The 26,893-nt window shown below is 36.0% G+C and overlaps 4 protein-coding genes across 8 annotated transcripts; 2 read left to right on the plus strand and 2 right to left on the minus strand.

Annotated features, from left to right (window-relative positions):
• Positions 1-2,044: 2,044 nt before the first annotated feature.
• On the minus strand, positions 2,045-3,166 carry LOC109169920. Its single transcript, XM_019318827.1, has 2 exons — positions 2,861-3,166; positions 2,045-2,830 (listed from the first exon to the last, which is right to left on the minus strand). The coding sequence occupies exons 1-2, from the start codon at positions 3,071-3,073 to the stop codon at positions 2,360-2,362; spliced, it is 684 nt and encodes a 227-aa protein (XP_019174372.1). The 5' UTR covers positions 3,074-3,166; the 3' UTR covers positions 2,045-2,359.
• A 5,837-nt stretch (positions 3,167-9,003) lies between these two features.
• LOC109170326 (synaptotagmin-2-like) lies at positions 9,004-13,698 on the plus strand. 5 transcript variants are annotated; one of them, XM_019319393.1, is made up of 13 exons: positions 9,004-9,110; positions 9,307-9,460; positions 10,041-10,139; positions 10,235-10,285; positions 10,362-10,485; positions 10,924-11,042; positions 11,214-11,315; positions 11,756-11,830; positions 11,973-12,049; positions 12,140-12,386; positions 12,468-12,821; positions 13,088-13,219; positions 13,321-13,698. In XM_019319393.1, exons 2-13 carry the CDS (start codon positions 9,350-9,352, stop codon positions 13,453-13,455), a joined length of 1,626 nt encoding a protein of 541 aa, XP_019174938.1. In that variant the 5' UTR covers positions 9,004-9,110; positions 9,307-9,349; the 3' UTR covers positions 13,456-13,698. The 5 variants fall into 5 exon arrangements, with proteins under 5 accessions (XP_019174938.1, XP_019174941.1, XP_019174939.1 ...); XM_019319396.1 differs by having other exon boundaries at positions 9,007-9,110; positions 9,316-9,460; XM_019319394.1 differs by having other exon boundaries at positions 9,016-9,167.
• A 3,270-nt stretch (positions 13,699-16,968) lies between these two features.
• LOC109170325 (receptor protein kinase CLAVATA1-like) lies at positions 16,969-20,139 on the plus strand. The gene is made up of 2 exons (XM_019319391.1): positions 16,969-19,674; positions 19,747-20,139. The coding sequence occupies exons 1-2, from the start codon at positions 17,103-17,105 to the stop codon at positions 20,097-20,099; spliced, it is 2,925 nt and encodes a 974-aa protein (XP_019174936.1). The 5' UTR covers positions 16,969-17,102; the 3' UTR covers positions 20,100-20,139.
• A 1,026-nt stretch (positions 20,140-21,165) lies between these two features.
• Positions 21,166-22,519, minus strand: LOC109170327 (E3 ubiquitin-protein ligase CIP8). The gene has a single exon (XM_019319397.1). It carries the CDS (start codon positions 22,421-22,423, stop codon positions 21,335-21,337), a length of 1,089 nt encoding a protein of 362 aa, XP_019174942.1. The 5' UTR covers positions 22,424-22,519; the 3' UTR covers positions 21,166-21,334.
• Between the last annotated feature and the right edge of the window lie 4,374 nt (positions 22,520-26,893).

The following is a 26,893-nucleotide window of genomic DNA, read 5'->3' on the forward strand; positions in this document are numbered from 1 at the left end:
TGCAACGCACGGGCGCAAATACTAGTTAATTAAACACTTAATATGTGATTGTTTAGCCAAGTTAAATAATTAATAATTGTTAAATAAATCAAAATTGATTGATAAGTTAACTATGCTACCAAAAAGGGTAAATATAATGCATTTGTGCATATAATGGGCTTGTTTGGTTATCAGCGGTTAGAGGTAGCAGACTGTGTTAGCGGTTATTAGATAGCGGATTGTATTAGCGGGTTTGACCAGCGTATTGTATAAGCGGTTTGTAAAAAAAAATGTTTGGTAAAATTAGCTGTTTAGATTAGCGGTTGAAGTGTAAAAAGACATATAAGGACATTGCTACAATAACTACAATAATAATACGAAATTATAATTATATTATTATTATTATTATTATTATTATTATTATTATTATAATTATTAGTTGTAGTTTTGTTGTTGAAAAAAAAAAAAAACACAATACAAAGGGGAGCCAAATTGGCTCCCCTTTGTATTTCAGTGTTATCCCATATCGGTGGGATAACACTGGAGGGCCTTGAGGCTCCTTTATAAAAGGAGCCTCAAGACCACTTAAGTTTTTCTTCCCATTCGATGTTGTCCCACTTAATAATAGTTATTATTATTATTTTTTTTTTAACTAATCAAGGGCGTTTTGGGAAAAGACACCCCAAAACGCCAAACCCAAATGCTGCTATTTGCAGCGGTTGAGTTTCAGCAGTTCGGAGCAAAAACGCTGTTTCGAACCGCTGTCTAACCAAACAAAGGTTTTAGCGTTTTGATCAAGTCAAAACACTAAAATTAGTGAATCCGTCAAAATCATGGCGGATCCGCTATTAACCAAACAAGGTCAATATGAGGGATCGAAGTGTGATAGTTTGTCTATCAGTGACAAAGTCTCATTCTAGTGTACAGCATTGATGACTTCTTGTGTCACTTCCCATTAATGCTTACCTATCCAGGCCACAAGGGCAAAGATCAACCATTCATTTTATCAAAGATCGAATTGGATGGGAGCCATATATAGATAGTATGGTGTGGGCAGGTAGTGACACTCTAAAGTACGTCTTCATCATTGCATGGGAGATCGAACTACTTGACCTTGCTTCAATCAATCAAATAAGCCAAAAAAAAAAAAAAAAAAAAAAAAAAAAAAAAAAAAAACCAAATGAATCATCCATCTTCTTCTTCAATTCTTTGAGATCAAAATTGAAAAACAATCTAATTAATGGCCTTATGTTAAAGTATATATCCATTTTCTTGTCAGAGCCTGAAAATATGCAAGAAATTGGAGTTGGGCTCAGCCCTATGCATTGGGCCCAATTAGTTCCATGAATCATGATTCGATTTTTATTTTTATTTTTACCCACTACCATCTAGAGTCATTATACTATATACCATGGACCAGGTTTACCTTACAAGGTGGACCTTAATTCTAAATGACATATAAATTGTGTATTTTTAGTATTAGAATTGTGAATTTTTAGAATATAAATTGTGTTTCTAAGTCAAAACACATAACAACTGTAGAAAAGAATTGTGAATACAAAGCAAGATAATCAATTACATATAATTAACATTGTATGTTCATAATATAGAAATTGTAAATTTTTAAAAGGTAAATTATAAACATTTAGTATGTAAATTGTGAACATTTAAACCCATGTCCATAGAATAATTTACGTATCATCTACATTCTACTAACTTGCCATTTGTCACTGCACCATACTCCATTATATTTCTCACTAGGAATTCATTTCCTAATGGAAGTATTAATGATAATTATTCAAACGTGCCTGAGAAAAATATTTTTCAAATAATTTGGGTAACTCCCCAAATTTAAGTCGTGGGATCATATCATATCGTTTGCCTAACAAACAAGAATGATTAGTATTTATCCTATGTTATTAGGCATATGAGATTTTTTTTTTTAAAAAAAATATCATTAAATAATTGAAATGACACACATTTACCATATTATCTTAGGAATTGCTTATTTTCCATTAGTAAGGTAAATATTAATGGGTATGAACAAAATTAAATATCGATGATGTAACATATACTGTGAGAATACTATTAATTTCTTCTTGAGAAAATTGCATATCAAGAAGTACATTATATTGGAACGACGGACAACCTTGATTTATGTTTTGGCAGCCCCAGGACCCAGGCTAGCCAGTCCCAGAATAAAAAGTATTGGCGGCTAGCTTGATATGACGATTATGCCGGCCTGGATGCATATATGAACCTAAAACTTTGGTACGTACTATACCATGAAAGTTTGTCATCAACGTAACAGAAATAATTAAGAACTAACAGTACAAGATTGACCGGAGAGTAGTGGAGGAAGTCGACGGATCGGAGATTGTCAGTTACGTTGCTGATCCGGATTTCCGGCAGGCGGAGCAGAGCGGCGGAGCTTTGGCCTCAATGAAAAAGTGGGAAAAGGCAAACTGCTCGGCGGAGGAGAGAGCGTAAACACCGCACGATCACGATCACGACGGGTTGAAAACTTGTCGTCAAGTCCAATAACCACATCGTACTGTTCATCTATTTCCTTAACACAACCATCGCCGCTTGTAGTACTAATAACGTTTGCGTTATGGGAAACTTTATTACTGGGAAGCTGGTTTTTAGACAGACCCAATAACACCTTTGTGTTATCAGATTTCAAGGCTGTTTCTTGTTTGCCGCCGGGGTTTCTGCTGCAGGAGGGCTGCTTTAGTTTTTTCTTGGATTTCTTACGAGGGTCTGATCTGCAGGTTTTGGTATTAGTGGTTAGAGGGCCAGAAAGAGAACCAGTTTGGGGTTTGGAAAGTGGGAGAGGAAGAAGTGGCGGCTGCCGGTGGTACTGATGATGAAGCGGCGATAAATAATTAGGAGGAAGAGATTGGTTTAGTGGTAAACATGGTGGGAGAGAAAGATGACGAAACCGCCCCCCCGCAGGCTGCAAAACTGGACCCAAATTTCCAGAACCAAATCTTGGGATCAAAGATGTTCCATTTATCATCTCTTTGGAGTTGCTAACGTAGTAGTAGTAAGGTGGCAAGACTGATCGGTCTTCATCGGAGGAATGAAACATAACTAGTTAACTACTACTACTGCAGCCTAAGCTAGCTCCACTTACGTACGTAGTTACGTACCAGAAACTAACCTCTAGCTTTCTGGATGGCAATAATCCACTGCTCTTTAAATAGAATGAAGCATCCTGATGATAACCTCACTCTATTGGCTAACCCTATTATCTATCTAACCCCTTTTTAATTTTACTTTATAATCCTATTTCAAAAGTTCAACTCAACCACATCACGTGGGTCCTTTCCATCATTATATATATTTCCAGCGTTACTAAGATTTATCTTGTTTTAACATTTTAAGAATGATGGTCAAATAAGACACTCAATTGTACACCAAATTGCAATTGAGTCATTGGACTAAAAAAATAATACAATTGGGTCCTGAACAACACAAATTCATGGTATGGTGCAATTCAACCCAAAATGACATGTTTATCTGAAAACATGCTGACAGTTACCGAATTAATATTTTTAAATTTGGTAACTGTCAGGTCAGCATGTTTTCAGGTAAACATATCATTTTGGGTTGAATTGCATGAGTTTGTGGTGTTCATAGATCCAATTGCATGATTTTTTAGTTTGATAACTCAATTACAGTTTAGTGTGTAGTTGAGTGATCTATTTGACCCTTATTCCTAATTTTTATCTCACTAGATTATGCGGTTATGCCCGCCACTTATATTTTTGGATTTCTTGATTGGTAGATTTTTAATAAACCACACAACCACGTTTTGTGACCAGGACAATGGTTTTAATTAATTTGTATTTGTACATGCTGAATTAATTAACATATTATTGTACGTGCATGTATATATGTGTGTATAAATATCTTGATTAAATTAGATCGCCGACCAGCGACCACATCAGCAGAATCTAGGCCAACCAGTAGATAGACCAACCATTCTTGTTGGCATGCACGTCGTACTGTTGGCCGGCAACCGACGACGCCCGATCTAATCTTTTGTATTATATTCATCTTAGCAGCTTCCTTAGCTTGTTTCCTTAATTGACATTTAAATTAGGTATGTGAACTGTATTTATGGCTTAATTCATGCAGCAGGGGGTTTAATTTTATATGGTTTAAATAAGTCATATTAACATGAACTATACGTTCATGTTCTAATATAATAATTGTTTATTGTTACATAGGTGAGATCACATGCGGATATAATAATTTTTTATGCCGAAGTGGGTTTTCACTTCTTGATGTAACATTCGAGTTTCATTTTTTAATGTATCATTCTGGAACGCATTAATTTTTATCAGTTTACATTTGTAATCGCTCTGTTAATTCCAGATTAATTGTCTGTTATGAAGGTTACGTAATGATTTTAAACTAGTGTTAATACATCTGCATTTGATCCAAATTCTCGTGAATCGTGATATTTAGATACGAAAATCATGTTACATCCACTCGATCACCAGCTCTAACGTTATGGTGGTGTTTTAATTTGGTTGGATGGTGTAGGGCAAAAGCTGGCTACGGAAATTAAGTATGTAGAATTATGAATGAGAGCACCGAAAGTAGGGTTTGTTGCCCACCATCTACGGCAATATAATACGTAGTAATATATATATATATATATATATATATATATATATATATATATATTGCATGTGAAAGTATTGTTAATATATTCAATTCGGGTCAAATATTATAAATGAAGACTAATATGAATTTCTTTGACCTTATATTTACATTAGTAATTTAATGACGGTCATAAATTGTTAAGTTAGTTAATAATAATACAATTTTAACTTAGTAAAAAATTTAGTGGTATGTGATTTCATACCATGTTTGAAATGATATATAAAGAAAAATAATTATATTTTAGCATTGTGTTTTATATTTATTTGTTATTTGTTATTATAAAATGAGATGACTATATGGAAATATAATTATAATCTTATAAAAAGAAACAAATAATGCTCGTAGAAAAGTAGAAACTAGCATGTACTTGGTCCATATAAAATGATTCATTGCAAAACCAAAGTAGTAAATTCAAAACCGACCACGGACTTTATTGGATATATTAGGCACCGGCCAAATGAGTAGTCCATGCCCTATTCCAACTCTAATTTCCTCTTTAATTCAGTTTTCTTATCTTTCTTTTTCCTTTTATTTATGTGTGTTATACTTTTCCAATCTTTTCATCTTAAAGAATCAATCCCATTTATTATCAATCGTTATGCCATGGAATTGTGTTCACAATCCATAGTGAACACGGTCCCAAACGGTAATGGTGCCTACGGGCACCGTTATCTTCCACCAATCTTTTTTTTTTTTTTTATAACAGCGTGACTTTTTTTCTTCATATTCACATTTTACGGTTTCACTTTCTCTTCGCACAAATTTCTTCAACACTCATAAATTATGAATGTACATGCATGGATTTATGAATGTGCAGTTATGAAATTATGAATTTTCTTTTATGAGATTATGAATTTTCTGTTATGAGATTATGAATGTACAGAAAATTCATAATTACATAACTGTAAATTCATAATCTCATAACAGAAAATTCATAATTTAATAAATGTAAATTCATAATCTGAACATATAATGCAAAACGCTGTTAACAACACATTAACTAAATTTATTTTTTCAGTAAAAATAATATCGTTTAGGACTGTGTTCACCAAACATGGTGAACACGTTTCCACGACATAATTTGCTGACTTTAAAGGCTTAAAGCATGTGGGCACAAATGCGTTGATGATTCGACATTCATTAGTGATAGAATGAGGCCCATCATTTTTGGCCTGATGTTGGGCCTGACCTTGGACTGTGATTTGTTCTGGCATGGTGGAATTGGGCAAATTATTACGTGGGGTGGACTCGAGTCTAAAGATATACATAATTTATATACTAAATGTTTATAGTTTTTTTTTTTAATTCATAATTTGCGATGATTCTGTATTGTATTTACAAATTTTCAAAACTTGGAAACACAATTTATATTCTAGAAGTTTACAATTTCAATACTAAAAATACACAATTTAAGACCAAAGAGTACCTCACGCGGGTATCTATCAGAACTCGTAATCTTTTATTACAAAAAATAATGAGTTAATACCCAAAATCGTCCTCGACTATAGTGGTTTTTCTCAATTTCATCCTAAACGACTTTGGTGACCTAATATCGTCCCAGACTTTTGTGTTTCGCTCAATTTAGTCCTCCATTTGTTATTCCGTCAAATTGGTGTTAAATTTAGGGACAATTCAGTAATGTCAATATTGATCTCTCTTTACTTTCAACTTGTGAAGTGCGAAATTCCTCTTTCTTGTACGAATTACTCCCGGACCTACAAATCAAATTTTATATTCGCAGTTTTAGGAGTAATTCTGGGACTAATTCGTAAAAAAAAAAAGGATTTCGCAGTTCACATGTCTATGAGTAAAGAGATGCCAATATTAAAATTACTTAATTGTCTATTTATTTAACACCAAATGGATAGAATAACAAATGAGGGACTAAATTGAGCAAAAACACAAAAGTATGGGACGAAATTGAGCGAAACATAAAAGTCTGGGACGATATTAGGTCACCAAAGTCGTTTAGGACGAAATTGAGAAAAACCACTATAGTCGAGGACGATTTTGGGTATTAACTCAAAAAATAATATTCCACCCATTCATGCACCCATTTTGGAGTAAATTTGTTTTCAAAAATTGCAACATGAATCATGCTTGAATGTAAAAATTAGTTGAGTGAATAGACAAACGGTACAAGTTGGTTGTTCATTTTTGTGGTGGAATATGAGACATTGTATGATTTCAAATGACAAGGAGGTAAACTTCTATGATTTGCTGGACTATATTTGTCAAGTCCAATTGTGGGTTTTAGACAAAACTACCTAAACATATCTTTTCACAATCTCTATCTGAATATCTGATTATAAACATATGGAAAAGTCCCACTTTTTAATTGGTTACATTTGTACACTACTACGTGTTTACCTCGTGTTCTTGTCGACCATCCTTGGGATTGTCCCTAGACAAAGTAGTCGGCATTTCGTAATGAACAAGAAGACCAATTCACCCTCCCTTTGATTCATCATTGCGCAAAAACTCTTCTATATTTTATACCAAATAAGTATATATAATATAGGCCCTATTTGGTAAAATAGTTAGCCTATAGATTAATTATGACTTATTTGATCACTATTAAGTTTTTGATTTTGTTAAAAAATTAATATAAATGTTTAGTTAATTACCTTTTTGTAATTCTAAAATGCTAAAATTCAAAAAGCTACTCAAAGCAACATTTTCAATTTACTTTTTGAGAAAAGAATTTATACCAAACAGTTATCAACTAATAGGTAATTTACCAAACATTTTTATACAATCAGCTAATGTTATCAACTAGTTATACCCTCTAATTATCCCAATCAACTATCAGCTAACAACCATTTACCAAACAGGACAATAATTTTCTCCAAAATAACTATAATGTTAGAAGATAAATTATTATAAGAGCATGTTGTGTTATATTAAAGAATTTTAAACTGCACTTTTCCTAAAAAACTAGTTAGTCGGAGAAACGTTCGGGCAAAGTTTTTTAAGTTAGAATTAGATTCTAATAAAAAAATTCAAGTAGAATGCAATGTTAAAATATATATATAGAGGTATGCCTTTTTTTTTATTAAAAAAGACTCGAATTTTAGTTACATGGCTCAAACATTTTCCAAATAAGAGTTAGACTTTGTATACAGGACTCTAATCGAATTTTAAATCAATCTTATACTAAGGGTATGTTATATTAAAAAAGCTATATTTCATATTTTGCGGGAATGATGTCATGACTTAAGTCATTTCTATGTAAGAGCATTTTCAATGGATAAAAAAGAGGGGAGAGAGAAAAGGAAAAAGAATGGAAGAAGGGTTGGGGTAAAAGGGAGGAGGGAGAAATTTTTTTCGAGAGAGACAGACAATTTCAAAGTAACTTGTTATAACGCTCAACCAAACAATGTAATATTATTATATAATAACAATACAAACCAAAAATATAAAGTAATTTTATATTAATTTTAAGAGTTAATACCCAAAATCGTCCTCGACTATAGTGGTTTTTCTCAATTTCGTCCTAAACGACTTTGGTGACCTAATATCGTCCAAGACTTTTTTGTTTCGCTCAATTTAGTCCTAGACTTTTGTGTTTTTGCTCAATTTAGTCTCTCATTTGTTATTCTGTCCATTTGGTGTTAAATAAATAGACAATTCAGTAATTTTAATATTGGCATCTCTTTACTCATAGACATGTGAACTGCGAAATCTTTTTTTTTTTTACAAATTACTCCCAGAATTACTTCTAAAACTGCAAATATAAAATTTGATTTGCAGGTCCGGGAGTAATTCTGGATGTAATTCGTACAAGAAAGAGGAATTTCGCACTTCACAAGTTGAAAGTAAAGAGAGATCAATATTGACATTACTGAATTGTCCCTTAATTTAACACCAATTTGACGAAATAACAAATGGAGGACTAAATTGAGCGAAACACAAAAGTCTGGGACGATATTAGGTCACCAAAGTCGTTTAGGACGAAATTGAGAAAAACCACTATAATCGAGGACGATTTTGGGTATTAACTCTTAATTTTAATGATATAATCTTATTACATAAAGGTAATATTACGTGAACTAAACATCTCAAAAAGTCAAATTTTATGGATGTGGTCCTAACTAAATTTGGGATAATCCTATCGAGATTGAAAAAAGAAAAGAAAAGAAAAGAAAAGAATTTGAAACCACTAGTTTAATTTGGAGTAAATGAAAAAGTTTTTATGGGACAAGATGCAAATATCTGAGGCAATTATTTTATCCGATGTGGGACATGTTCAGCCAATCATCAACCTTTGTCTTACTCTCGTGGACTCCCACAAACACTAGCGCGAATAAGAGAAGAGGAACCGTTACCGACAGGCCGGTTTGCGAAACTGTGATGACCCTAACCATGCTTCGTCTTTTTCTACTCCGTACCCAATAAGCCGTTAATAGTTATACATGTGTATTGATTTTTGGGTGGGTGCAAAGGATAGGGTAAGCATTAAATTTTCTTGGATCGTAAAATCATGGCGGAAAAATAACTGTGTTGTGGTGATGGCATCTTGATTCTGGAAGCCAGCAAAAGTCTTGTCTTCTCTTCTCTTTCCTTTTCTGTTCTTCTTCTTCTTCTTCTTCTTCTTCTTCTTCTTCTTCTTCTTCTTCTGCAATAAAGGGCACTTTTTTGTGGAAGGTTTTGCAGAGAATTGTAGCGGAGATTTCGAAGAAGATCTGAGATGGGTTTCATAAGCACTGTAATGGGGTTTTTTGGGTTTGGAATTGGGATCTCAATTGGGCTTGCGATTGGGTACTTCATGTTCATCTACTTCCAGCCTACTGATGTTAAGGTTAGTTTTCAGTTGTTTTATTAATTCCCTCGAAGCACATTTCAGTTCACTAAAAGTACATCATTTTACAGTAAAAAAATATGACCTTTACCTTGTCCATGTGATTTCTGTCTAGTACTACCAGGAATGTTTGCTTAATTTAAAGTAATTCTGCATTTGGGTACTCTGCAACTGCATATATTCTATCCTGTTGTCCTCTTCTGGACCCTGATATTCTAAAATTAGATCATTTTACAGCAAAAAAAATATGATCTTTACCTTGTCCATATGATTTCTGTTTGGTAGTGCTACCAGGAATGTTTGCATAATTTAACTTAATTCTGCATTTGGGTACTCCGTGACTGCATACATTCTATCCTGTTGTCGTAAATTGTTAAGGTTGTCCTCTGCAGGACCTTGATATTCTAAAATTAGATCATTTTACAGCAAAAAAATACGATCTTTACCTTGTTCATATGATTTCTGTTTGGTAATGCTATCAGGAATGTTTGCATAATTTAACTTGATTCTGCATTTGGGTAGTCTGCAACTGCATATATTCTATCCTGTTGTCGTAAATTTTTAAGGTTGTCCTCTGCAGGACCCTGATATTCGTCCTTTGGCCGAGAAAGATTCTAAGAGTCTTCAAAAGCTGATGCCTGAGATACCCCTTTGGGTGAAAAATCCAGATTTTGATCGTGTATGTTCTTGATATACTGTTCTACTTTGTGCATTCATTTCTCTTGTTCTTGTAGCATATTCTAACTGCTTTTTTTCCCACTAACTTCAATGCAGCTTGATTGGCTTAATAAGTTTGTTGAATTGATGTGGCCTTATTTGGACAAGGTTTGATTCTGTGAACACTCTCGACAAACTTGTTTGTTAACTGGATTGAGTATTGATGTGTAAACGTCGTCTTCAGGCAATTTGCAAGCAAGTGAAGCAGATAGCGACGCCTATAATAGCTGAGCAAATACCCAAGTACAAAATTGAGTCGGTTGAATTTGAAGCGCTTACTCTGGGCTGCCTGCCTCCTACTTTTCAAGGTTGAGCTGCTTCTCCTGGTTCTAAACCCTGTGATATATATCTTTTCAATTGCATCTTCTCTTTGGGAAGCTGAGCTATTCTCGTTAATTCTTGGAAGAAAAATGCTTCGATGATATGGTTATCTTTGTGGGAGCTCCAATAATCGAATTGTTATTTAGCAGGATGAGGATGTTGGCCTTTTTTTTTTTTTAATTGGTAGCTAAATCCCACCGCAAGATCTTTATATTCACATTTATCGTTGACAACTGTCAACTACACTCCAGTCACTTGACATTTCAAAAGTTTGTATTTTTTTTTTTTTAACCATCCGTTTTGCCCTTTTTTCATAAGCTGTAGATGCAATCTCTCTTTCTTCCTTGTTTTATCTCCAGACCATTTCTTCTGTGTGTTATCGGGAATGATAGTGTCTTTTTTTTTGACTTTCTTTTTGATGATAGGAATGAAAGTTTATTCCACTGAGGAGAAGGAACTGATAATGGAACTAGCCTTGAAGTGGGCAGGTAACCCTAACATCCTTGTTGCAATCAAGGCATTTGGACTCAAAGCCACTGCTCAGGTACTGGCACAATTAAAAGAATTTAGTGGTCTTCGCTCAAGATTCATCTTTGTCACTGAAATTAAGATTTGTTATGAACCAATCAAATTCATATCATTTGTCCATCTACATATGCACGGAAAATTGCTGCAATTACAAATGTGAAGTTTGAAACTTTTTGGAGTATTTCAGGTGCTTGACCTGCAAGTATTTGCTTGCCCGCGTATTACACTGAAGCCACTGGTTCCAACCTTCCCATGTTTCGCAAAAATACTGGTTTCTCTCATGGAGAAGGTGAGTGTTATTCTTAAAATTGCATTATAATCGATAATGTTTTAAAAGGGAAGTGAACAAGTATGATTACTGTTTGGGAATCAAAAATTTTGATAATTGTCTAGGAATGAAATGTCTTTTCACAATTTTGAAGGTTGAATATACCCTCTCTATCAATATCCATTTCGAGAAAAGGGAAAAGGGTTTTTTTGTTTTTTTTTATTTTATTATTATTATAAGGAAGGGGGATACCCTACATATACACACTATTGCCTCAATTGAGGTTCGAACCTTACACCTCCCACTTAAGGGAGCAATCCGATACCAGTGGACTACAAGCCACTTGGTTTTTTTTTTTTTTTTTTTTTTTTTCTTTCTGCATAATCACTCTCAGCAAACCAAATATAGAAGCAATGCTTTTATCTTCAAGATGAACTCTAAAGCTACGTTTTTTCTTGCAGCCCCATGTTGACTTTGGACTGAAATTGCTGGGAGCTGATGCTATGTCAATTCCTGGCCTTTACCGAGTAGTTCAGGTATGGGTCTATATTTGATTCTTAACTGTCTTGTTTAATTTTCCCCTTAGACAAAAAAATGATTCTTGAATATGAAATTGTAAAGTTAAGCAATTAACTGTACAGATTGAATCAATATGAATTTTCATTTCTTTTATTCCAGGAAATTATTAAAGATCAGGTTGCAAATATGTACCTGTGGCCAAAAACTCTCGAGGTCCCAATAATGGATCCTTCCAAGTGAGCTTATATTTCATTATAAATGGCGTTAATTGAGAACCATATATGTCTGTCTTTATAGTAACACGTCCTTTCTCGAACCTTGAAAAGGGCAAGCAAGAGGCCGGTTGGAATTCTTCATGTGAAGGTTGTGAAGGCAATGAATCTGAAGAAGAAAGATCTTTTGGGGTCTTCAGATCCCTATGTCAAACTCAAGCTTACTGAGGATAAACTTCCTAGAAAGAAAACGAGTGTAAAGCAAAGAAACTTGAATCCCGAATGGAATGAGGAATTCAATTTTGTCGTTAAGGATCCGCAATCCCAAGCTTTAGACATTTCTGTCTATGACTGGGAACAGGTATGTATGCCTTTAGTAATCAAAGTGTAGGATACATGACATATTGCATTATACTGTTGATTTTAATCGTCTTCTTTACAGATTGGTACGAATGAAATGATGGGCATAAATATTGTTCCTTTGAAAGATCTTACTCCCGAAGAACCTAAAGTCCTGACGCTGAATCTTCTGAAAACCCTGGATCCAAATGATCCTATAAACGAGAAGTCGCGAGGACAGATAGTTCTTGAAGTAATGTACAAGCCTTTTACAGACGAGGAAATGCCAAATGATGTTGATGAGTCGGGAGGTGAAGTAGAGAAGGCTCCCGAAGGAACACCTGCCGGTGGTGGATTGCTAGTAGTCATCGTCCACGAAGCTCAGGACCTCGAAGGGAAGCACCACACAAATCCATTCGTTCGTTTGCTCTTCAAAGGAGAGGAGAAAAAAACTAAGGTATAATGCTCTTCCTGGTAGTAAAAAATATGTTATCGTAGAAGAATCAATTATAGCATGTGCTCCATCTCAAGTGTGGTGGGTTCCAAGCAACACGTGGACCGTAGTTGCTTATCACCCATAACCTTTGGTCTGACTCTGATATATTGAAGCATGTGCTCCATCTCAACTAAAAACCTAAGCTGATGGTTGGATTGCACATTAATGGTGGTTATATGCTCAACAAGTATAGTTTTGTTCATCTTTAACCTCCATATTTCGTGCAGACTGTCAAGAAAAACCGAGATCCTAGATGGGGAGAGGACTTTCAGTTCATGTTGGAGGAGCCACCTACTAATGAAAGGCTTCATGTCGAAGTTTTTAGCAACTCATCCAGAATAGGTCTGCTGCATCCTAAGGTACTATGATCTCCAACCTCATTTTTCGCATTCGTTTTTGTTTCTTGTGTTTGAACAACCTGGAAGTAAACATGTTTTCTGGTAAAAATATGCGTTTCCAGGAGTCTCTGGGATATGTGGATATAGCCCTGGCTGATGTAGTGAGCAATAAGAGAATCAATGAGCGATACCACCTTATTGACTCCAAGAATGGTCGAATCCAGATTGAGCTACAATGGAGAACTGCATCAACTTGATCACAATTCTCCAGTACTATGTTGTACAACGCTGTAAAAATTCCTTAAAATTTCATACCAACGTGTGTGTGCCAATGTTTCTTATTCTTTACTTTAATGTTTCTACTTTATGAACTCATTCTTGTTGAGACATATAGCTGCTTGTTGTCTGTATAGGAAAACTGTGTATTGTTTGTCTTAGAATAAATGAATCTATTTTGGTTCGAACAAACATTTTTTTGGGTAAAATTCATATGGTTAATTTTTTTTTTAACTACCGTAAATTTTCATATTAATGAACTGCCCGGTTTGATGGGACGTGTCAACGTTGGAAAGCCGTAACCTGTGGGCACCGTTAGGAAGCGGTCGGACGGTGAAAAGATAAAGGCCCTGTTTGGTATAATGGCGATATCTGTTAGCTGATTGTGTTAATTAGAGGGTATAAATAGTTAATAACATTAGCTGATTGTAGAAAAATGTTTGGTAAATTAGCTGTTAACTGATAGTTATTTGATATAATTTTTTTTTTCAAAAAATTAATTAAAAAAGTTGTTTGGAGTAGTTTTTTTAAATTTTAACATTTTGAAATTACAAAAAGCTAATTAACTAAATATTTATATTGATATTTTAACTAAATTAAACAATTAGGCCAATTTTTTTACCAAATAGGGCCAAAGTAGTAAATGCACGGCGTCAAGTCGTCGTCAGAGTTACTGATATACTCCTCTCTGTAAATTTTCTGATGTTTCGCTGTAATGGAAACCAGTTATTCTTCTTCTCTTCTATCATGGCCGATGAAAACGCACTATAACAAAAGCTGGAAACAGATATTCATCGGAACCCGGATTTAGTGTTCTGAGTCTGCATTTGATCCGATCCATCAAATCATCTATCTTTTCTTTCTTTCTTTCATTCTTTCAGTCGAATTCCAATCTGGGCTTCTGGGGTGGCGAATGCGTATAGTACTACGCAGGAGACGAAAAAGATAGGGTAAAGTAGACGTAAAGGCGTACGTTGATCGGAATGACAGCAAAGAAATTTGTGATCCTCAATCCATCTACAGAGAAAAGTATGCAGGGTCATCATTGCTACAATGGGGGTCTTTGTCTATAGACTGTGCTTAGCTTACTCTACAATGACTTGCAGTCTCACTGCCAGACATCTTCAATGGTTCTACTGTAAGCAACCAATTAATCCACATAGGGACATAATAGTAAGGATTTAACTACACTAATTTATGTGGAGCATCTTTTAAGTTTCAAGAGCATTTTTTTTTTTGAAAACTTAAAAGAGCATTCTTAATAGTTGTTTTTATGTACAAATTTTAAAATGTCACATGGAAGAGAAGGATTGAAGAAAAAAGAATGAGCTTTAAAAAAAATAATAAAAAAATTATGGTAATGTGCTTAGCTGAGGGTTATTGTTGTGCCTCGCGCGAGAAATGACGTGCCGCTGTTTTATATTTGATAGGATCCACTTGAGAGATCTCTCACATTTTCTCTCTCATCTTTCTCTTTTTTTCACTTCAGCCATAATCTTATAAAAAATTGAGCAAAAATTACTATTGTAGTTGTTCTAAGTCATAATTTTCTGCTTATGATGTTTTAGTAGTACATTTATGTGTTTTTGAAGACTTTTTAGACAATTGTAGAAGGAAAATACAACTTATATTTCTAAATTCTACTATCAACTTTTACTCTCACAAAATTTTGATGATATATATTTTTGGATTCACAAGATTAAGATAACTAATCATCCGTAGTCATATCAGAAGAGTAAAAGTAATAGAGTAGAAATAGGGAGTACAGGTAATGAAACTCATTTGTAAAATTAACATGAATAGATTGTTGACTTGAGATAAATTTTTTCACTTTTACTCGATGATGATAAATTTACTCTATCAAGTTCAATGAAATATGTATTTGATATGAAATGTTGATAAAGAAATTTAGGTAAAAGAGATAATACTATAGAATTAAGAAGTTTGTGCCATAATTACACATTGCAAGCGGACTAGTGTGTTATTTTTTTAGTTAGTTTGTATGATGATAATTTTTTTAAATAACTATGTTGAAATAATTTTATCATGAATTTTTTACGTAAATCAGTCAATTATATTAATTATTAATAACTAAGTTAAGATGGCTAGTAGTTTCTTAACCAAATAAGATCAAATCCTTTGTTGATGATTCAAAAAAATGTTGAAATTACTTCCTTACATAAATGAGTGCAAGAATCAGCAACCTTATCCACCTCTTATGGTGGATTATAAGTTTGGTTCGGATGGCCAAAAAGAAGAATCAATTCTGCCGCTCACCTCACCGACTTCAATATCTTCTTCAAATCTTCAATAGTCTAACTCAGGAGAAGCATTGCCCATTGGCTGCCATTTCCCAACCTTTTCTTTAGCACAAAGTGCCTCTCCATCAAATCACCTTTTTCAGCAATTGAACCCATAAACATAGTCACATAGTCAGCGGCTGATTCGGCAAAGGATGATTCGTAATCGACCCAGGTTTCACACGAAACTATTGATTGGTTCCCACTTTTAATTGGATAAATAGATAATGCTTGAAAATACGAGAATAATATCTTCCATTAAAAACTAATCGGAATAACTAGTATTTGGTTTTAACTAAACTTTGTACCGAATCATATACTGTATGGATTGAATCTTAAAATTTGTATGGTTCAGAACAGAAACAAAACTGCGATAACGTGCAGTAGATATTGAGCAGCATTGAATTGGCAATGATAATGATGAATCCTAATAAGTTAGAGGATGGAGACGAAGTGAGGAAGTAAAGAACAAAAAGAGGAGTGGACTTTTGAGAAGCTGCCAAAGTGGCAATCAGAGGGAATGGCGTCCGTTTGGGAAACGACGCTGACTTCCTTTGTGATGGGCCCAACTCTGTCAAAGCCCCATTTGCCCAAAATCAGTGTACATTAATTTCGCCCTATAACCAGACAATCTCCTCATTCATTACATGTTTTCACCCACGTTCAAATGCCTATGAACCTCATTTTTAAAATTTTTATTTTTATTTATGTGATCATTATAAATTAACTCATCACAAGTTTTTCCCGATCTTACCGAACATTTGGAGGACGTCACACTGACACAATGACTCAGCAGACATGGCCAAATATCGCTCCGCACAAGAAATCTCCTCGCGATCGAATTTCACAAATATTGTCTACTGAACCGTTGAGCTAAGCCCGTGCCAGTAACATACAAGTTTTTCTGTAGTAGCAGTATAGGAGTTTGATAGGGTGGCTCTTGGGTAAGAATTGAGATTTAAGATCACTTTAGAGTAAATTATGATAGTTAATGTGTTTATGTATAGGCATGATCAAATGAGTACCTCTTTCTCTTGAAAAAAGTGAAGAACGATCTCAACTGTCCATCAAAGTTCATAATCGTATTTTATGGTTATTGAAAATTTTTAAGAGCACGATTCATTTTATAATTATTGCAAGGTTTTGAATGTGTCCACGTTTTATAGGGGTGTTCTAACCTCCCTATATATATATATATTGGTCAGTGGTTGGATGGATACTTCGATTCTCCGTTAAATTCCCCACCAACAACACAGGTGCTAGTTCAGTGACACTTACTACACCGTACCTAACATTACCCATACTCCGCTCGTTTTCTACGGTGAATCATGTCTGCGACAAAGATTAATCTTTTCTCGTTTTTCTTCTTGTTTTCGATGATTCATGGGTATTACTCAGATCTCGACGTGCTGTTGAAGATGAAAGAATCCATGGTCGGACGGGGGAGTTTCGGACTGGGTGATTGGGCCGCCGGGAACTCGTCGTCTGCTGCCGTGCATTGCTCCTTCTCCGGGGTTGCATGCGACGGGGATTCACGTGTGGTTTCCTTGAACATTTCGAATGTTCCGCTCTACGGTACTCTCCCGCCGGAGATTGGGCTTTTGGATAGGCTTGTGAGCTTGACTCTTGTTTCCGACAACCTCACCGGCCCGCTCCCGTTGGAGATGGCGAAGCTCTCGTCCGTTAGATTCGTTAATCTGTCGGCCAACGGTTTCGGCGGGGATTTCCCTCGGGAAGTGTTGCTTGGCATGGTGGAGCTCCAAGTGTTTGACGTTTATAACAACGACTTCACCGGGAATCTTCCCGTCGAGTTTGTGAAGCTTAGAAAGCTGAAGGTTTTGAAACTTGGAGGCAATTTCTTCACCGGAAAGATACCGGAAGCTTACTCGGAGATTAAGAGTTTGCAGAGCTTAGGCTTACAGGGAAACTCGCTCACCGGCGTAATTCCGCCGAGCCTGGCTAAGCTTCCCAACCTTGAAGAGCTTTGCCTCGGCTATTTCAATACGTATGAAGGCGGCATTCCCCCGGAACTCGGTTCCATTACCACTCTTCGACTTTTGGATCTTGGCGGGTGTAACCTTTCCGGCGAAATTCCGCCGGAGCTCGGGAACTTGAAGCTGTTGAATACTCTGTTTCTGCAAATGAACAATCTGACTGGTCGTATTCCGGCGGAGTTATCCGGTTTGGAGAGTTTAATGTCCCTGGATCTTTCCATCAACGCACTTACCGGCGAAATTCCTGAAGGTTTTGCTCAACTGAAGAATATGACGTTGATAAACCTGTTCCGGAACAAGTTCCACGGTGCACTTCCCCCGTTTATAGGCGACTATCCGAACCTTGAAGTTTTGCAGGTTTGGGGCAACAATTTCACGTTTGAATTGCCGGAAAACCTGGGCCGAAACGGCCGGTTAAAGCAGATGGACCTTGCTTCGAACCGGTTCACCGGCAGAATACCAAAAGACTTGTGTATGGGAGGGAGGTTGAAAATATTAATTTTAATGGAGAACTTCTTCTTTGGACCGATTCCTGAAGAACTTGGAAACTGCAAATCCTTGATTCGGGTTCGTATGATGAAGAACTTCCTCAACGGTACAATTCCTCCCGGATTCTTCGCTTTACCCTCTCTTGATCTGCTTGAGCTCCGGGACAATTACTTCTCCGGCGAGCTTCCGACGGAATTTTCAGCCAAGAACCTCACCAGTCTTTCCCTCTCCAACAACTGGCTCGCCGGCAAAATTCCTCCTGCTCTAGGAAACCTACGGAATCTAGTTACATTATCTCTCGGTTCCAACAGATTCGTCGGAGAAATCCCAGTTCAAATTTCAGAATTACAGAGGCTGGTAACGTTGGATCTGAGTGGCAACAATCTCTCCGGCGAAATTCCGGCTTCGATCACGCAGTGCAAAGAGCTGTATTCCGTTGATTTGAGCGGCAACAATCTAACCGGAGAAATTCCAAAGCAAATCTCCAAGCTACGCAGCTTGAACGCACTCAACTTATCCCAAAATCAACTCGGAGGCGCAATTCCTAGTGAACTCGGCGTAATGCAGAGCTTGACTGTCTTAGATCTTTCTTACAACGACCTCTCCGGCAGGAGACCCATCAACGGGCAGTTGAAATTCTTCAATGACCGTCTTTTCGCCGGAAATCCAAGACTCTGTTCCCCCCATGCTACATACTGTCCTTCAGCTTCAACGCCAGGCTCTCACAAGAACCACACTTCAAAGATGCTAATAGCTATGGTAATTTTGGTCACGGTTACACTATCCTTCGCCGTTGTGTGGGTAATAATTCGAACGGAAACGATGAAAAGATCCAGAACTTTTAAGCTCACGGCGTTCCAGAAACTGGACTTCAAAGCCAAAGATGTGTTGGAATGTTTGAAGGAGGAGAATGTAATAGGCAAAGGCGGTGCCGGGACTGTCTACAGAGGATCCATGCTAAACGGCATGGACGTGGCAATCAAGAAGATCGTCGGGCGAGGGACTGGCGATCATCAAGATCGCGGCTTCACGGCTGAAATTCAGACCCTGGGGAGAATCAGGCACCGGAATATAGTGAGGTTGCTTGGATATGTTAAGAACAATGACACGAATCTGTTGTTGTATGAGTACCTGTCGAACGGGAGCTTAGGGGAGATGTTGCATGGGAGCAAAGGTGGCCATTTGCAGTGGGAGACGAGGTACAGAATAGCTGTAGAAGCGGCGAAGGGGCTGTGTTACTTGCACCACGATTGCTCGCCTTCCATCATTCATAGAGATGTCAAGTCGAATAATATTCTGCTCGACTCGGACTATGAAGCTCACGTTGCAGATTTCGGGCTGGCGAAATTCTTGCATGATGCTGATGCATCCGAGTGCATGTCCTCCGTTGCAGGCTCCTATGGCTACATTGCACCAGGTGAGCTGAGGCTCCTATCGTTTGTTGCTTTAATAGTTCCATTGACCTAATAGTGCTTTTGTTGTACGACAGAATACGCGTATACTCTGAAAGTCGACCAAAAGAGCGACGTTTACAGCTTTGGTGTCGTGTTGCTGGAGTTGATTGCTGGGCGTAAGCCGGTGGGTGAGTTTGGAGATGGGGTGGATATAGTAAGGTGGGTGAGGAAGACGATTTCCGAGCTCTCTCAACCGTCGGATGCAGCTGCGGTGCTAGCAGTGGTAGACTCTCGGCTGAAAGGCTACCCGCTGCAGGGTGTGATCAACCTGTTCAAGGTTGCAATGTTGTGTGTCGAGGATGAGAGCCGCGACAGGCCTACCATGCGAGAAGTTGTTCACATGCTAACCAATCCTCCTGATTCCGCCGCTACTATCCTCCCTCTCTGATGATATGGAGCAGGCCAGGCAAATGCAAATGATAAAAATGTGTACTAGTTAATGCTTGTTTCAAGTGTAGATCTCCACCAAATTCATGGCCACTGCAAAACAGGACTAACTCATTTGGATGATGGGTGTCTTATTCTGGCTGTGTAATGTATGTATATATACTTAATATATATGGTGCATCAACTTGAACACCTGAGATCAGTCCAAAGCTCACCTATCTGGTTTTGCTCTCAAAAAACATCAATTTATTGCCCTGCAATTGCAAATGAGCTCTTTCTCCGGAAGAATGGCAGGATTCCTGAAACTCCAAACCAATAACATACACCATTCTCAAGAGTCAAGTCTAAAGCTAATGCTCCCCATTTTCCTGAAACTCCAAATCAATAACATACACCATTCTCAAATCTCAAGTCTAAAACTAATACCCACAAAATTACAAGTTTGACTCTTAGCGGGAAAAGTCAATCCATTCTCAAATCTCAATTCTAAAACTAATACCCACAAAATTACAAGTTCGACTCTTAGCGGGAAAAGCCTATTGACCTTCTTGATTTAAGTTGGTCAAATATGAACAAAGCTAAGTTGGTTTATCTCCTTGTGTTTCTTTGCGGGTAAAGTTTACAAGGCAACACCCAACAAGACCAATAAACTTTCTCAATTGTAACCATATCAGTGAGCAAAATATCATGCCTACCTGGCTACCTAGTTTCTCCAGCTTATTCCTGCAATCTCAATGCTCTTGAAAATTGAAATCAAAACACAATACTCATGCACAAGTGTGCAAGATCCAAGATTTTACACTACATCTTTAGTATACAATATGCACATCGTGTCTGCACACAGAAATTAGCTTTGATTTGTAGCTGGTAATTGGATTAACAATGAGTAACTCAAGCAATTACTTGGAAGGATAAACAGAATCATGTTTTGGTATACCCAAACACCACAATTACATAAAGAATATTCATCTAGTGAGATTAGCACAGTGGGGGATCATCAAATTACCATGGCAGAAGTAGGCAGTAAACACCAAACACAGATTAAATTATAAAACTATAAATTGCACTTAAGAGGTAAATTTTGAAGCTGTGTATTGGAAGAACTTATTTACATTCAAAGATTACAGCACTTTCATCCAACTAATCCACAAGGAGTTCTGATAAAAGAACAGGAAATCTAAAATTGGAGGTAAAAAGGAGTGCGAATGAATGAGAAGGTAGATTTACCATGATAAGTCAATCACATCCTTCACTGCTGGCTGCAGCAGTGGAAGAACTGGAGGAAAAGTTGGAAGGTTTGCTCTTTCTTTCATCTTCGTACTCGGGATCATCTGTAGCTAACTCAAACCTACAAACAGGGCATGAATTCCTGGAACCCAACCATGGCACTATACATTCCCCATGATATCTATGACCACATGGCAATTCCTTTGCCGTTTCACCTGTGCTTACAGAATCTTTGCATATAGCACAGACTAGTTCCTCCAGCTCGCTTTTAATCACGACTGTAGGCAAAGCTTCTATGGCAGTTTTTGAAGCTGGCGGAGCTCCCCGTCTTCCACCATTATCACTTTCAGCTAAGTTTTGCAGTAAGGCTTCGTAGCCTGCAGCGTCCACGTAATCGCCAGGGTTTCCAAAGTAGCCATCGCCCTCAGGAACTTGTAATCGGAACTCGATTGAGTGGTCTTCGAGCCCCATCAGAATCTCCGCCCAATCGAGAATCCGATTGCGGCGGCTAGCAGCTCGAGCCGCGAGGTCGCGAAGCCGAAGACGGAGCACATCGCGCTGCCTTCGCCGGAAATCCTCTTCCTCTCTCTCGCCGTGATTCTCGTCCCCTTCGTCATCGTCGTCTTCCTCATCCGATTCGTTTCGATTCTCCTCCTCTAGGTCTTGATTTTCTTCATCCTCATTTCTGCCTTCCACTTCGTCGTCCTCATCCTCGTCGCCGTTGTCCCACCCTCCGATTTCAACTCGGAGATAATCGTCATCGGATGGATCCGCGTGCTCAGACGGCGGAGGAGGAGGAGTGTCGTCCTCACGCGCGGCCTGAGCGATTAGGCGAAGGACTTGGAAGAACTGATTGCTGAAATTAGCCTCGTCGATCTGATCAGGTGCCGCTTCTGGGGCTGGAAGAGGCGCAGCAACGGCGGCGATGGACTCCACAAAGCCGTTTTTGCACTCGTGGCAGATAACATCAGGAAGATCCGCTATGGTTTCAATGGAGACCCGTTTATCACAGTGATAGCACCAGTACTGCAACGTATCCGGGTCAGACCCTGCATAAGCCTGAGATTGAGACAGAGTTCCGTTTGGGGATTCCGCCATGGGAGAGTCTGCGGTGGTACGATATGGACCAGATACGACTTGGAAAGAATGCAGAGAGAGAAGAAGGTACACAGTGAAGCAGATTTCTCTTTTATTAATTGACAAATGTGAAAATTTTAGGACCGTACGATCAATCAATTGATGATATGGATTTAGTTTTTTTTTTTTTTTTTTTTTTTTGGATTTAGTCTTACTTCACCTAATGTAAACGCGTTGGCGAGTTTATTGAAAAATTATCCAGTTAATTGAAAAATTATCCTAACCAGCTTGGTTAGGTCACTCGACCACAAATGTATTGGATAGTTATTTGTTTAAATAAGGAAAATGACACTTTTTCTCCTGTGTTATATGCTTATAGCACTTTTTCCCTCCGAGTTATTCATGCATTCACATTTGCCGCCCTCAATTATTATAGAAGTGGCGGTTTCCCCCCCTGATAATATTAAATGGACATTTCTACTCTTAAAACAAATATTTTATTTATTTTTTTTTTTGAAAGAAAACAAATATTTTATTTATTTCTCTTCTTCAACAAATTATTGCTTATACGTAGGGATGACCACGGTTCGGTTCGAACTGAACCAAACACTATAGCAATCAAATTAAAAAAATTCGGTTATGATTCATAACATAACCCAATATTTGGGTTTCCGTTTATTAAAATCGTGAACTGAAAAAAAATGAATTCTGAACCGTGAACCGGAGGTTCAAATCGGAACAACTACTAGCAATAGCTTAAATTAGAATTATAATATTTGCAAATAGTGTATGTTTTTTTCCGCATTTATATTGACTCTCACATATAAGTATATATAATCGCGGTTTGAGTTTTATTTTGAACCGTCGGTTCACAATTTTGGATCCAATTTGAACGGTTGGTTCAAACTTTCTTTTAAAATTTTATTTTTTTATTTTTAAAATATTCTAAATTCAACACTTAATGTATTTTATTTTTTCAAATCGTGGTTATAATTTATTGGAGAAGAAAAATAAATGAAATATTTATTTTAAGGATAAATATGTCCATTTAATATATCAGGGAGAAAAACTGTCACTTAAATAATTTAGAGAAAAAAAGTACTATAAATATATAATAAAGGGGGAAAAAGTGTCATTTTCCCTTTAAAATAACATTTACAAATATCACACGTAGAGTTAGAATTGACATGTGAGGGCATGGGCCCGGTAGCTAGCTAGTGGCTGTAGTGGAATGCATTTTATCATTTACAAATATCACACGTAGAGTTAGAATTGACATGTGAGGGCATGGGCCCGGTAGCTAGCTAGTGGCTGTAGTGGAATGCATTTTATCGAGCACAGAAGTGCAAACTTCAAATGATTGCAACACTTGTTTCTTCCCACCTACCGTTGTTCATTCCAGCTCAATTATGTATTTATGTCCATCTTAAAAATCTTATCACCTACAATATTACATGATTTGTCGAGGATTAAACGGGTCGAGATTGCCAAAAAAAAAAAGGGGGGGGGGGGGGGGTCGAAATTGGCGCAAATTATACTGTGCAACCGTGTGCATTATTTGCAAAAACGACGTCGTTTTGACTAAAAACGTGCGTCTTATTTTTTAAAAAAAATCAGGTTCGATTCCCAGCAATAGCATTTTTTTGTGCATAATTTGAATTATATATCCACAAATTCATAACTATATATCCATAGTGAATGAATAACACAAAATCCAGAATGAATGAACTAAATATCACAATAAATGAACTAAATATCCATAAATTCATAACTATATATTCACAAATTTATAACTATATATTCACAATAATTCATAACTATATATCCACAATAATGTTGTTGAGGGGAATCGAAACTGATTTTTTTTTTTTTAATGAGACGCGCGTTTTTAGTCAAAATGACGTCGTTTTGCAACCGTGTACACCATGCGGTTGCACAGCATAACTATTGCGAAATTGGACTTGAGAGTTGAGACGCTGGGCACTTGACGGCGACCCCGTGCCAGCCCGTCGTCCATTTGCTTTTGTTGGTTTTTGGTACTGCGATTATTTTGAGGATTTGAGGATGGGGATGAAATTGAGATTGGTAGCGTGGAGTCATTGGAAGTTGGCCGACTTCTTGAATCTTGACTTTGGCTTCCTTGTCACTTAACTTGCGGTCACGGGTCATGCCTTTGCTTGCTCAGCCCTTAGCTCCTTTGTTATTGATCAAATTGTTCTTGTATTGGGCTATTGATACAATCAAGCTAGGTGGGTTAAGACGTTAAGTATAATAATAGGTTAAATATATTACCCAACCTGGCAACATTATATTTTAAAACTATTGTTTAATTTTGTTTTTGAGTATCGTCAAGGTTGGTTCTACGAGGTAACTAGTCGACGAAAAAAATTGGATGTTATTATTAAATGTAATACAAATTACAAAGGTATGCACCGAATTTGAAAAATATTAATAATTAAGGACCAAATTTAATATATATACAATAGTGAAAGGATCAAAAGTGAAATTTATTTTTATTGTAATAATGTGTGATAAATGTTTCAAAATGTATAATAATGCGTAGAAAGTAGTGAATTGAACAAGCTCACATATTTACACTTAAAAAAAAAAAAATTAAACTTAGGTGATTCTAGTTTCACTGCATCTAGAATTATTACGGATGTAAATCGCGAGTCGCGTAATTAATCCATCAGTCAGCTCACATATTTACCTTCTTCCCAAAGGTTGAATCCCCAATAATATTTACCTAAAAGGACTATACAAGCAACCAGCTTGTTTGACATGAATCGTCGTGCATTCTTATCTCTTAAAAGATTCAAGAGTTCAAATCCTTTATTGTATGAACAAATCAATCTGGCATAGCATTTTGTCCCATCAATTCTCTATATTTACCATCATTTTAGTATTTTACTTGCAGATTTATCTTCATTGCCCCTCTCACCCCCTTTATATATTGTATGTATAAGTTCCTTATATATACAAAGTAAACATGCATAAATACTAAATGTATCAAACCTTAACCAAAGAATGAGTTAAATTAGATAGTTAGGTCTATGTTGGTGTGTGAACTATCATGGGTTTGAAACTTAAGGCATTGATTTTCTATTTTTTTTAGCTTTTAAAATTATAGTAAGATTATAATTGTGATTTATGAGATTAATTTTTAATTCTAATTGGATTATTTATATTTAATATTGGGATTTTATTTTAAATAGTAATAGTGAGATGAGTGATTTATAACATAATTTTTATTCGAACTATGTTCTTGTTTTGAATTTTTTTTATCGTGTTTTAATGCATTTTTATTTTTTTTTGAACTGTAGTCAAAATACTTATGGCTCAAAATCTAAGGGCTCGTTTATTAACAAAAAAAATATTCTCTGTTTTCTATTTTTTAATTTGTCAGTTTTCATTCTTTGTTTTCTGTTTAGAAAATTTGTTTACTAACACATATTTTTTCAATTTTTTTTTAAAGATGAACATTATAAAATTAACACAAATTTAATTTCAAGTAATTTTTAGATTTTATATTTAAAATATTTTTTTACATATGTTTGGTTTAAATGATTTTTTTTAAATACTTTTAAGTCCAACATATGTAAGATTTTTACATTTTTTTTTTGAAAACTAATAAAAGCACTACATTAAATCAGATGTTCAATACAACTCGGAATAGAAGAAGTCCAAACAATGGGACCAGATTGATAACGAGCCGCCCTAGCTAAAGCATGAGCAACTTTATTCACTGATCTAGAGATAAACTGAATAGACACATTAGCAAAGTGTCGTTGAAGTAATCGGCACTCCTCGAGAACACAACTTGCATACGTACGATCAGGTAGAGAAGCCTTAAGCAAATTACAAATATTCTGACAACATAATAACTAAAAAATATATACGAACTAATAACTCACTAAGTGCACCTAAAATTTAGTTTAGATAATATTAATATTTTTTGAGCTAATATTTAAAATATTTTTGAATATATTCATTTGAATGACATTTATATAAATATGTGATATTTCAATATCTGATATACAGATCGAACTTGTATTACGATATAACACAACTAAATATATCTGAACTAATAATCTATTAAGTTCAATCAAAATCTAAAACATTGTATAGAGTTCAATTCTAAATTTTGATAATGTGAATACTATCTAACTTTAAGGGGTCGTTTGGTTCACGGAATGTAAGATTACCTTAGGGAATGTTAGATTGCTGGGAATGTTAGATTACTGGGAATGTAAGATTCCTGTGTTTGGTTAAAATTGGGGTATGTAATATAATGATGTTTGGTTTAGGGTTATCTTTTATACAAACTATAATATCCTTAACATATTTTAATAAATTTAAAAATTAAAATAAATTAAATAAGATAACGGTATCATATATAATTACATGATTTTAAAATATTAACTAAAATCTTGAATTTAAGAAACAAAATTATTTTATAAGCTAACATAACATAATAACAATAAAATATAT

This window comes from Ipomoea nil, unplaced genomic scaffold, assembly GCF_001879475.1.
Source record: "Ipomoea nil cultivar Tokyo-kokei standard unplaced genomic scaffold, Asagao_1.1 scaffold3321, whole genome shotgun sequence".
NCBI classification, from domain to species: Eukaryota; Viridiplantae; Streptophyta; class Magnoliopsida; order Solanales; family Convolvulaceae; genus Ipomoea; species Ipomoea nil.

What these genes read in the sequence shown, in the direction of transcription:
- LOC109170325 (XM_019319391.1), top strand. Translation starts at nt 17,103, where the DNA reads ATGTCTGCGACAAAGATTAATCTTTTCTCGTTTTTCTTCTTGTTTTCG. An exon ending in CTATGGCTACATTGCACCAG is followed by an intron (nt 19,675 to 19,746) that starts GTGAGCTGAGGC and finishes GTTGTACGACAG; the next exon opens with AATACGCGTATACTCTGAAA.
- LOC109170327 (XM_019319397.1), bottom strand. Translation starts at nt 22,423, where the DNA reads ATGGCGGAATCCCCAAACGGAACTCTGTCTCAATCTCAGGCTTATGCA.
- LOC109169920 (XM_019318827.1), bottom strand. Translation starts at nt 3,073, where the DNA reads ATGTTTCATTCCTCCGATGAAGACCGATCAGTCTTGCCACCTTACTAC. An exon ending in CTCTTCCTCCTAATTATTTA is followed by an intron (nt 2,831 to 2,860) that starts TCGCCGCTTCAT and finishes TACCACCGGCAG; the next exon opens with CCGCCACTTCTTCCTCTCCC.
- LOC109170326 (XM_019319393.1), top strand. Translation starts at nt 9,350, where the DNA reads ATGGGTTTCATAAGCACTGTAATGGGGTTTTTTGGGTTTGGAATTGGG. An exon ending in CCTGCCTCCTACTTTTCAAG is followed by an intron (nt 10,486 to 10,923) that starts GTTGAGCTGCTT and finishes TTTTGATGATAG; the next exon opens with GAATGAAAGTTTATTCCACT. An exon ending in CCAATAATGGATCCTTCCAA is followed by an intron (nt 12,050 to 12,139) that starts GTGAGCTTATAT and finishes AACCTTGAAAAG; the next exon opens with GGCAAGCAAGAGGCCGGTTG.